This window comes from Hyla sarda, chromosome 9 (assembly GCF_029499605.1).
Source record: "Hyla sarda isolate aHylSar1 chromosome 9, aHylSar1.hap1, whole genome shotgun sequence".
NCBI lineage: Eukaryota > Metazoa > Chordata > Amphibia > Anura > Hylidae > Hyla > Hyla sarda.
The window spans coordinates 84,696,615-84,709,430 of NC_079197.1; the positions used below are offsets into that span (position 1 = coordinate 84,696,615).

Below are 12,816 nucleotides of genomic sequence, written 5' to 3' on the forward strand. Positions count from 1 at the left end.
TATTACAAATATACATATTATGTTATTTTCTACATTATATACAAATGTTTTTGCTAAAGAAAGGTACATTTTAATTGGAAGTCTCCCTGACCATTCATTTAGCGGATTCTTTGTGATGTCTCTGTTGTTCTGTACAGTAACCCCCCGACCTACGATGGCCCCGACATATGAGAAAATCGACATACGAGGGCCTCTCAGAGGCCATCGCATGTCGATGTCAGCATCGACATACGATGCTTTTATATGTCGGGGCCATCGCATTAACTGCTATCCGACAGCGCAAAATGCTTAAGCTGCTGTCGGATAGCAGTTTAAGCATCCCTGGCAGGTTCGCTTACCTATTCCCGCTGCTCCGGGTCCACTTCGCGATCCTCCGGTGTCTTGCGCATCTTCTCCAGGGTCCGGGCCTTGCTTTCCGGCGTCGTTATTACGTCACTACGCACGCCGCGCCGGCGCAGCAGCGTAATAACATCACTAGAAGCGGGAGCGGTGAGGACCTGGTGCGGAGCGGCGGGGACAGGTAAGTACAACTTCCTATACTTTACATTGCACGGATCCCTCAACATACGATGGATTCGACAAACGATGGGTCGTTTGGAACGAATTACCATCGTATGTTGAGGGACCACTGTATTTTCTTTACATGATAATAACTGTCTTCACTGTATTCCATGGTATATCTGCTGATTTAGAAATTCTTTTCGTGCCCTTCTGACTGATATCTTTAAACAATGAAGACCCTCTGATGCTTTGAAAGCTCTCTGCTGACCATGATTTTGGCTCTGAAATGTAACTAAGAAAATGTCAGGAAAATCCTACTAGAACAGCTGAACTTTATTTGTAATTGTTTAGAGTTACTTCAAATGATGGCTGGTGTGTAATGACATCTATTTAAAGGGGTACTCTGCCCCTAAACATCTTATCCCCTACCCCCCACGATCTCCCTGCAGAACCTGGCTGCGGCGTCGGAGGCTCGTGATGTCACGGCCATGCCCCTTCATGATGTCACGCCACAAGCCTCCAGCACCGTATGGCTAGTCATCCGGCGTGGAGTGAAGTTCACTCTGTGCATCGGATGTATGGGGTGCCGCAGCAGAGATCGCTGGGGTTCTCTTGGATAGAGGATAAGATGTCTAGGGGCGGAGTACCCCTTTAACATGAGTTTGAATGTGGTTAATTCTGAACACAGCCACATCCCCAGTTATAAGAGGGTGTGCACACTTATACAACCAGGTTATTGTGCGGATTTTTTATTTCTTCCTCAAAGATTTCATTTTGTGTTGCAGTTGAGTTGTTTATAAGTCACACAAAAGGTAGAAAACTTTCTTAAATGATTTATCTTTGTCTCATTCTTTATCGCAGGAACCTGCCATTATAACAGGAGTGTGCAGACTTTTTATATCCACTGTAGTTCACTAGGACTTGTATTCTTTATTGTAAGATAGTTGTAGTTTACAATGGTATGTTTAGTGTTACTTGTATTAAAGCACCAGAAAGCAGTTGAGTATCTGTATAAAAATCTTTAGAGCAGACAGACCTACCGTATTTTTCGCCGTATAAGACGCACTTTTTCTTCCCCAAAACTGGGGGGGGAAAAGTCGGTGCGTCTTATACGGCGAATACACCCCTATCGCGGCGGTCCCTGTGGCCATCAACGGCCGGTACCCGTGGCTAATACAGGACATCACCGATCGCGGTGATGCCCTGTATTAACCATTCAGATGCGGCGATCAAAGCTGACCGCCGCGTCTGGAGGGAAAGTGACACTAACCCAGCTGTTCAGTCGGGCTGTCCGGGACCGCCGCGATTTCACCGCGGCGGGCCCGAACAGCCCGACTGAATAGCCGGGTTAGTGCTTAGAGGACACCGGGAGGGACCTTACCTGCCTCCTCGGTGTCTTCTCCGTTCAGGGATCCCCTGTATGGCCGGCGCTCTCCTTCCTCGTCATCACGTCGTCGCGTACGTGCGTCGGCGTGCGTAGCAACGTGATGACGGCGACGGAGAGCGAGGATACCCGGCCGGCAGCAGAAACGTTCCGGAGCGACGGGGACACGGCGACAGCGATGGAGTGACATCCAGGCAGCGGTGACGGGTCCGGAGCGGCGGGGACACGTGAGTATTACCTCCTCCTGCAGTGGTCTTCAATCTGCGGACCTCAAGATGTTGCAAAACTACAACTCCCAGCATGCCCGGACAGCCGATGGCTGTCCGGGCATGCTGGGAGTTGTAGTTTTGCAACATCTGGAGGTCTGCAGGTTGAAGACCACTATTGGGTTCAAAATCTTTATTTTTTTTAGATTTTGCCCCTAAAAATTGGGTGCGTCTTATACGCCGGTGCGTCCTATAGGACGAAAAATACGGTAACTTTTTTTTCCCCCGTTCTCTGACCAGATTTTCTGTTTATGGTTTTATATTGCATACAGGCTCCTTATTTCAGTATGGGTGGTAACTATTGCCAGGTTAATTCTTGGTCAGATTGGGGGAGATTTATCAAAACCACTCCAGGGGGAAAGTTGCTGAGTTGCCCATAGCAACCAATCAGATTGTTTAAAAAAAATAAAAATTATTCAGAGACCTTTTCAAAAATGAAAGGAGTGATCTGATTGGTTGCTATGGGCAACTCAGAGACTTTTTCTCTGGCCAGGTTTTGATAAATCTTCCCCATTGTATGTATAATGTGGAAGGTTTGTGTAAATACCAGTGTATCCACTGCTATACAGTCATGGCCGTAAATGTTGGCACCCCTAAAATTTTTCTAGAAAATGAAGTATTTCTCACGGAAAAGGATTGCAGTAACACATGTTTTGCTATACACATATTTATTCCATTTGAGTGTATTGGAACTAAACCAAAAAAAGGGAGGGAAAAAAGCAAATAGGACATAATGTCACACCAAACTCCCAAAAAACGGGCTGGACAAAATTATTGGCACCCTTTCAAAATTGTGGAAAAATAAGATTGTTTCAAGCTCCTTCAAACTCACCTGGGGCAAGTAACAGGTGTGGGCAATATAAAAATCACACCTGAAAGCAGATAAAAAGGAGAGAAGTTCACTTAGTCTTTGCACTAAGCATAGACAACAAGAAGAGGAGATGAGAATTGTCTGAGGACTTGAGGACCAAAGTTGTGGAAAAATATCAAAAATCTCAAGGTTACAAGTCCATCTCCAAAGATCTAGATTTTCGTTTGTCCACAGTGTGCAACATTATCAAGAAGTTTGCAACCCATGGCACTGTAGCTAATCTCCCTGGGTGTGGATGGAAGAGAAAAATTGATGAAAAGTGTCAATGTAGGATAGTCCTGATGGTGGATAAGCAGCCCCAAACAAGTTCCAAAGATATTCAAGCTGTCCTGCAGGCTCAGGGAGCATCAGTGTCAGCGCAAACAGTCCGTTGACATTTAAATGAAATGAAACGCTATGGCAGGAGACCCAGGAGAACCCCACTGCTGACACAAAAAAGAGACATAAAAAAGCAAGACTACATTTTGCCAAAATGAACTTGAGTAAGCCAAAATCCTTCTGGGAAGACAGATGAGACCAAGATTGAGCTTTTATGGTAAAGCTAATCATTCTACTGTTTACCGAAAACGGAATGAGTCCTACAAAGAAAATAACACAGTACCTACAGTGAAATATGGTTGAGGTGTAATGATGTTTTGGGGTTGTTTTGCTGCCTCTGGCACTGGGTGCCTTGAATGTGTGCAAAGCATCATTAAATTTGAAGATTACCAACAGATTTTGGGTCGCACTGTACAGCCCAGTGTCAGAAAGCTGGGTTTGCGTCCCAGATTTTTGGTCTTCCAGCAGGACAATGACCCCAACATATGTCAAAAAGCACCCAGAAATGGATGGCAACAAAGCGCTGGAGAGTTCTGATATGGCAGCAATGAGTCCAGATCTAAATTCCATTGAACACCTGTGGAGAGATCTTAAAATTGCTGTTGGGAAAAGGCGCCTTCCAATAAGAGAGACCTGGAGCAGTTTGCAAAGGAAGAGTGGTCCAACATTCCAGCTGAGAGGTGTAAGAAGCTTATTGATGGTTATAGGAAGCAACTGATTTCAGTTATTTCTCCAAAGGGTGTGCAACCAAATATTAAGTTAAGGGTGACAATAATTTTGTTGAGACCATTTTTGGAGTTTGGTGTGACATTATCTCCATTTTGCTTTTTTCCTCCCTTTTTTGGTTTAGTTCCAATACACACAAAGGGAATAAACGTGTATAGCAAAACGTGTTATTGCAATCCTTTTCTGTGAGAAATACTTCATTTCCTAGAAAAATTTCAAGGGGTGCCAACATTTACGGCCATAACTGTATATCCAAAGTGCTGCATTGTAACACCCCCTTTTTCCACCCTTTAGCTTTTTAGAAGCAGCAAGAGAAACAGATCACTGCTTAGTGTAACCCTAGGAGTGTGTACTTTGATTTGTGTAATATATATATATTATTGTCAAACAACCCAGCTCTGATTCTGCATCTCTCCCCCCCCCCTAAAAAAAATGGGGCGAATGAGAAATATCTGTGCAGTATATTGGGGGTTACCAGGGGCCCAATAGCAGCAGAGCACTAAAATGATCTTGTCACCACTCTGACAAGATAATCCAACAAAACCATGCAGGTTTATTAAAATATCTTGAAACAGGTATGCTTTAACTAGTTTGCAATCCACAGGAACCTGATACATTGATACATCAACTATTAATCTCTTATCATCTTTACAGGTGATGTGCTACTCAGCATCAATGGGGTGGACTTGACTGGTCTGAGTTATCTGGATGCGGTGTCTGCACTAAAGTCAAATGCTGCATCACACACTGTGGTCCTAAAAACTCTGGAATTAGTCGGTATAGAGAGACATGGAGAGGCTACAGAAGGAGGTGGTGAAGTGACTAGAGACCCTGGTGGCATATGGTCTCCTCTCTGGATCCACTGGTTTAGTCTTCCCAAGTACGTGGTAACCACATTCACTATATAAGCATGTGTTTCTTTCCATAGTTAGAGTTTTTGCTTCTGGTTAAATGAATGTAGCTGCATCTGTTAGGTGTAATTTAGAGGTTGGTGTAAGTGCTAAAAATGAAGGTTATGGTATCCTTTGTGGCTGAGATTTGGCACCAAATTTTTGGACAATTACAAAAAAAAGGCAATTCTTGACTATGAAGTGTATGAGATTAATTAACCGCATCTTTTTTAAAAAGGTGCAAAAATAGTGCGCAAGCGTTAAAAAAAAAAAAAAGATTCATACCGCATCTGCATTGCCTTAGAAAAATGACATCCTACAGCAAGTTCTGAGCTGATTTTTCATTCATGCTCAGTCTGTGATAAATTTGGCGCACATAAGCCAAAAACATAGCAAAAGGAAAAAAGGCTGTGACGTGGCTGCACACAGAAAAGTATTGATAAATCTCCCCCAATGTTCATTTAAAAGGGACTGATGCAGATATTTTTTGAGTGTACATTTGAGTATGGTTTTCATGATGTAATGTGCTGCTCATAGTGAGCTTTTTAAATAGCGTTCAAGGTTGCGTTTAATGTTTCTAAAACTGAAGCTATGTTCCCAGGCGTTTTTTTTCATCCATTTGAGTCCAAAAAAGGTCTGTAAACAACTGAAAAAAATGGACCAAAAAAATCTGTGTGTGAACGAGGCCTTACAGTGTTGCTTGCATTAAGTAGAACAACTAGAGATGAGCGAACTTACAGTAAATTCGATTCATTCGTCACGAACTTCTCGGCTCGGCAGTTGATAGCTTTTCCTGCGTAAATTAGTTCAGCCTTCAGGTGCTCCGGTGGGCTGGAAAAGGTGGATACAGTCCTAGGAAAGAGTCTCCTAGGACTGTATCCACCTTTTCCAGCCCACCGGAGCACCGGAAAGCTGAACTAATTTATGCAGGAAAAGTCATCAACTGCCGAGCCGAGAAGTTTGTGACGAATCAAATTTACTGTAAGTTTGCTCATCTCTAATAACAACGTTTTCTATTACAGCTCCCTGCACTGGTGTCGGCACATTTCATTACGGAAGAGTACCTTTGAAAGCTGGGGGTTCAGCATTGTTGGAGGTTATGAAGAGAACAAGGGAAATCAACCCTTCTTCATCAAAACAATAGTGCCTGCTACATCAGCTTTTTTTGATGGACGATTAAAGTAAGTGAAATTTGGTTTACACCATTTAATGTGAAAAGGAAAACACTCAGTACAGTGATCCCTCAACTTACAATGGCCTCAACATACTATAGTTTCAACACGCATTGTTCTTTTCTGGACCATTGTAACTTGAAACCAGACTCAACATACAATGCTATGGAATCTGCGAAAGATGTCGATGGCTGGAAGAACCGACCAATCAGAATGAACATTTCACTGGTAAAAACCCCTGAATTACTGAAGCGTATGCACTGACTGGTGTCTGGTAGCGCCCCCTACAGTACAGGGAGGTATTACATGTTCTGTACTCTTTACCTGTGCCAGGGTTAGCTGCTCCTTTGGGCATCAGGTAAGGGTGGCTCCATTTTCCTTTTTTTAGTACATTGCGTGTTCTGTACAGGACTCTGAAGAAGCTTCTGTCCTCTACATAGACCAGTGTTTCCCAAAGGGGGTGCCTCCAGCTGCTGCAAAACTACAACTCCCAGCATGTCCAGACAGCTGAAGGCTGTCTGGGCCTGCTGGGAGTTGTAGTTTTGCAACAGCTGGAGGCTCCCTGCTTGGGAAACACTGAAATAGACAATGTTTTACAGCTCCCAGCAGATCTTTCTTACTTTTATATGTAAGGATTTGCTTTATCTATAATTAGTTATCTACATATTTATCTTTAATCATCACTTTTTCCTATTTTTGGATAACATTTTGGGGCTTCAGAACCAATTACCAGGTTTCCATAGAGTTATGGTCTCAACATACAATCGTTTCAACATACAATGGTCGTCCTGGAACCAATTAATATTGTAACTTGAGGGACTACTGTACACATAGGGTTAATTCACGCAGTGTCCAGCTCACCACTCCCCGTCTCAGTGCACGGAAACGTGTGGACTCCACGTACAAATGCAAACTTGACAAGAAAGGAAAGTCCAGCACTGCAGGTCCAAAGCAAGGAAGCCGTTTTATTGTATAAGAACACACGGACACCAAACGTGGATCACAAGTGACGCGTTTCGGCGAGCTCTATCCCCTTAGTCGTACAAACTAAGGCGACTAAGGCGATAGAGCTCGCCGAAACGAGTCACTTGTGATCCACGTTTGGTGTCCGTGTGTTCTTATACAATAAAACGGCTTCCTTGCTTTGGACCTGCAGTGTTGGACTTTCCTTTCTTGTCATAGGGTTAATTGTTGCAAAGTTAAGAACAGTGACAACACACACACACATTAAACTTGAAGCAATAGTCTGTGCCTTTTTTATATCAAACATTTTCTCAAAAATTAATCTTTATACCATTGAATGTACTGCATGTACCTGTATGCCAAGGTTAATTTATTCTAAAGGATAAGAAATGCTGCAATTAAAATTATACATATTTAGAGGCACTCTAGGTTTATCTTTCCCATATCATGCAAACCTACAATCACTAGTCATATGGTGCAATTTATTTAATTCCGTCACAGCTGCTCCGTTTCATTTCTGTAACTGGGTCATGTGATCACCATTCTGAGCCACAGGAAATCAGTGTCACAGTATGACATCATCATCATCAGATCTCTTCTGGCTGCTCACAGACTCTTACTCTCCCCTCTCAGATCTGTATACTGCTGCTGACTCTAAAAGATCAGGATGTATTGTAGTCATACACCTCCCCTGAAGCTGTTTTAACACATTGCAATTTTTCTGTAATTTTCCCTAAAATCACAGGAAAATATTGCCGATTATCTGCAATTGCAAAAATCGCTTTAAAACTTTAATTTTTTTTCAGCAATTTTGCAAAATCACAGGAAAAACCTAGCCAATACACTGTAAAAGCTACACAAGCGTTGTAAAGAACATAACATGGGGACATAGCCTTATAACATCAACTTTTCATAAAACTCCTCAACTGTGATTATAGATAAAATCCCTTTAGTCTGATGTTTCTCTCAAAAACACTTTGAATAAGAAAACTCATCAAAACTGCACATAGTGTGAACTGACCCTAACCCGCTTATGAGTTTCAGCAGTTTAGTTTGCTGGCTGCCAGAGTTTAGTCAGATGATCAGATTGATATAATTAGAGAAACTGCACCCCTGTCTCAGCAAAAGTCAGAGGATTCATGAGAAATGTAGGCAGCAATAGAAAATCATTTTAGTGGAGAAATAGAAATTGATATGGCTGAAAATCTATGCTTTTCACATCAGATAAAACATAAGGACAAACACAGAAACTTCAACATTATTCTATAATAATAGCATATTCTGCACTATATATAAGAAAAAAAATCCTTAAATTGATTTGAAAGTGTGCTTAAAGGGGTACTCCAGTGCTAAGACATCTTATCCCCTATCCAAAAAAAAGCAAAAGGATAAAAAAAGACAAAAAAAAAGGATATTAGAAAACTGTTGAACTTCTCCTTTTTATAGTGATCAGGCATTTATAGAAAACGAACATTGAAGGGGTACTCCGGCGTTAAGACATCTTATCCCCTATCCAAAGGATAGGGGATAAGATGCCTGACCGCGGGGGTCCTGCCGCTGAGGGCCCCTGTGATCTTGCACGCAGCACCCCATTAGAATCAGTCCCCGGAGCACATTCGCTCTGGGTCTGATTACTGGCGATCATGGGGGCCGGAGCATCGTGACGTCACTGCTCCGCCCCCTCAATGCAAGCCTATGTGAGAGGGCGTGACACGGGGAGGTGCCGTGACGTCACAATGCTCCGTCCCCGTGATCGCCAGTAATCAGACCCAGAGCAAACGTGCTCCGGGGACTGATTCTAACGGGGTGCTGCGTGCAAGATCACAGGGGTCCTCAGCGGCAGGACCCCCGCGGTCAGGCATCTTATCCCCTATCCTTTGGATAGGGGATAAGATGCCTTAACGCCGGAGTACCCCTTCAATGTTCGTTTTCTATAAATGCCTGATCACTATAAAAATGAGAAGTTCAACAGTTTTCTAATATCCTTTTTTTTTTTTTTTTTTTTTTTTTTTTATCACCATTTTGAAGATATTTATCTTTTTTTAATCCAGAGACTGGTTATCCCTTATATGGGGACAACCCATTTCAGTATTAATAATCTAAAACAGTAAAACTCCTTTAATCATCAGTTTAAGAAAGCTCTAGATTTATACCAGTGGTTTACATGGTTGAAAAATCTGGTGGCTCTTTAGACCATTTTTTAGTTGACATAATTTTAAGCCAGAAATGAGCACATTTTGGTACATAGTATCACATTTAAGCCGTGCCCACTTTCTGGTATGCTATGCCCCTTGTCAAGTTTTGGGCCACATCTCAATTCTTTTGCCAAAATTATGGAGCATACACCCTTTGTGTTGTTGATTTTTTTTTTTACATTCTAATCCGAAAACTAATCCTTGACTCTCCTTCTAGGTGCGGAGATGAGATAGTTGAAGTGAATGGCGTGTCTGCCCTTGGCATGAGCAATGCAGAGCTGATCCCCATGTTAAAAGAGCAGAAGAATAGAGTCACCCTGACTGTCGTCTCCTGGCCTGGAAGTCTGGTGTGATTGCAGTAGTTCACTTTTTTTTTTTTTTTTTTTGTAAAATCTATGAGCCTTTTGCACACTTTTCGGCTGGATTTTTTTTTGTGTGTTTTTTTGTTTTTTTGACTTCTACTCATTTCCCTTTTGTGTGTGAAGTTTTTGTTTTATGCTCTAATTTTTAGTTTATGTAAAATGTAGATATTTGTAGTATAAACGCAAAGTTCTCTTAATCCTGGGGTGATCAGTGCAGTGATGAAATACAATGATCAGATTACAGTTTGCAGAAATTATACTGTAGTATTATGAGATGAAATCTCATGATGATTTTGCACTTTCACTAAATTTCCCAACGCCTGACATTGCTTACCTCTTTTTTATCTTTAATTGTTAACTATTACAATTAGAGATGAGCGAACTTACAGTAAATTCGATTTGTCACGAACTTCTCGGCTCGGCAGTTGATGACTTTTCCTGCATAAATTAGTTCAGCTTTCAGGTGCTCCCGTGGGCTGGAAAAGGTGGATACAGTCCTAGGAGACTCTTTCCTAGGACTGCATCCACCTTTTCCAGCCCACCGGAGCACCGGAAAGCTGAACTAATTTATGCAGGATAAGTCATCAACTGCCGAGCCGAGAAGTTCGTGACAAATCAAATTTACTGTAAGTTCGCTCATCTCTAATTACAATGAGATACTAAATTATTACCCTTTCTTTCACAAATAGGCAATTTACATAGTAGCGTATGCCCAGTGTGACCTGGTAGCATCTGCTTCCAATGAATGTTCTGGAGAATCAGACTCCTTACTTAATCTGTGATAATGGTAAAGTCATTTTTTTTACTGCAAATAAGGGATATTTCACAAAGTAAAGAATCAGGGGATCTTGTCCCGGAATCCTGGCATTCACCCATGGTGGGAAAAGGAGCTTCTGAATACAAATGGTAGATACATAATTGTTTAATGGAGTGCCCTGCCATGTTAGTGCCTCTAACTACATAATATCACCTACAGCTCTTAATAATAGAATCTGAAAAAGTTTAGCCTACATCCTAATAATCCATGCACAATAATTGTATAGGGGATTGTATAATGATCCTTTTGTAATGACGTTCTGTGTAAATGATATTTAAGTGGGCACTGTCGCTTCAAAACTTTGGACATGTCAAAAGTTTTTTTCATCGGTCAGGGTCTCAGTGCTCAGACACTGGCAGATCAAAACTTTTGACATGTCTCCCGGAAAGGGCAAAAATTTTTTTTTTTTTTTTTTTTTAAAGTGACTGAAACACTTTGATGCCTTAGATATCATTACACAAATTATTCTGAAAGTAGATAAATGTAATCCATCTCCTGAACCAGTTGGGGCAATGAACCGTTGTGGTCGGAACAGAACGTTCTAGAAAAAGGTACAGATCTTTTCAAGTAGCTGCATCATTTATGATAACTAAAAGATAAGGAAAAAATGGTAATGCTCAGCAGATTATAAGTTATTTACTGAATGCTAAGTGGGTTTTAACATCTCAATTTTGTGTTTTCGTTTGTTGTGATTTGTGTAATTTTCTTCCTGAAATTAGCAGTTTCTATAATTGTATGCAAACTGTTGCAAAAAAGTGTCACAAAACTGGCACGTGTAAATACAGCATTAAGGAATGGTCCTGATTAACAATCATCCTACTCAGGAAAACTTAAATTAATTATGAGTAAATGGATTTTTTAAAATTGTGAAATAAAAGTTTGGATACAAAAGCTGCAGTATCGCTGTCTGTGACTTAATATGTAGAGGTCTTATTCTCAGTTGAGGTATGACCACATATTATTCCTGTTCCTAGAGGTGGGATGTGAATCATGGGCTACAGACAAAGACAGAGGAATTACGTTTGTTTATTCTTGTAAAGAGACGTTTAAGGGAGGATAAGATCAACTTATTTAAGTACCGTATTTTTTGCCGTATAAGACGCACTTTTTCCTCCCCAAAACTGGGGGGCGGAAGTTGTTGCCTCTTATACGGCAAATACACATTTTTCCTGCATCAAAACCTTGTCATATTGCGGCGGTCCCTGCGGCCATCAATGGTCGGGACCCGCAGCTAATACAGGACATCACCGATCGCGGTGATGCCCTATATTAACCCTTCAGACGCTGTGATCAAAGCTGACCGCCGCGTCTGTAGCGAAAGGGAAACTAAACCGGCTGCTCAGTCGGGCTGTTCGGGACCACTGGGGTGAAATCGCGGCATCCAGAACAGCTTACAGGACACCGGGAGGGACCTTACCGGCCTCCTCTGTGTCCGATCGGCAAATGATTGCTCCGTGCCAGGATCCCCTGCATGGCCAGAGCTCTCCTCCGTCGTCATCATGTCATCCTATTGGATGACGGGACGGCGTGCGTAGCGATGTGATGACGGCGATGGAGAGCGAGGATCCCGGGCAGCAGACACGTTCCGGAGAGACGGGGACACCCCGGGGACTCGGCGACAGCAATGGAGGGCGACATCCAGGGCAGCGGTGACGGGTCTGGAGCGGCGAGGACATGTGAGTATTACCTCCTATACCAGTGGTCTTCAACCTGCGGACCTCCAGATGTTGCAAAACTACTGCCGTTGGCTGTCTGGGCATGCTGGGAGTTGTAGTTTTGCAACATCTGAAGGTCCGCAGGTTGAAGATCACTGTCCTATACTTTACATTGTATATGGTTCAGAATCTTTTTTTTTTCCAGATTTTCCGCCTTTAAAATTGGGTGCGTCTTATACGGCGAAAAATACGGTATATGAATGGCCCAGGGGCGACAATCCTTCTTTACCATAAGAACTGTGATTTATGGAACAGTCTGCCTGAGGAGCTGGTCACAGTAGGAAAGGTTGAGGCCTTCAAATGAGGTTTAGATACATTCTTAGGAACAAAATAATAAAGCGTACCTGTCAAATCCCACAAACAAAACTGTTATGTTTAGGATTAGGTACTGAGCAACATTTAATTTTTATGTCTCTATCACCGCTATTTCACTAGAAAATAACATAGTACAGCTGCCTAATGTCTTCTTTATCGTCCAAAGGGAGGGGACGTGTCCCTTTCTTGCCTGCACTGTTCTGACTCCTCCCCCTCCCTCACTCTGTTGACTCACAGCTCTCAGGAGTGAGCCTGACAGCCCTGCTCTGTAACCCTCTCTGGCTTTATGCTGTACGTACACATACACGTGTACACACACAC

General features: G+C 42.3%; 1 protein-coding gene across 10 annotated transcripts in view; it reads left to right on the forward strand.

The window, feature by feature from the left end:
* Positions 1–10,072, forward strand: part of LOC130290669 (ligand of Numb protein X 2-like) — a 100,916-nt gene extending 90,844 nt beyond the window's left edge. For all 10 annotated transcript variants that reach the window (XM_056538607.1, XM_056538611.1, XM_056538606.1 and 7 more), the window contains exons 8-10: positions 4,721–4,946; positions 5,979–6,137; positions 9,504–10,072. In XM_056538607.1, coding sequence (XP_056394582.1) covers positions 4,721–4,946; positions 5,979–6,137; positions 9,504–9,639 — 521 coding nt within the window. In that variant the 3' untranslated portion in view covers positions 9,640–10,072. The remainder of the gene's footprint in view (positions 1–4,720; positions 4,947–5,978; positions 6,138–9,503) is intronic.
* Positions 10,073–12,816: the final 2,744 nt, after the last annotated feature.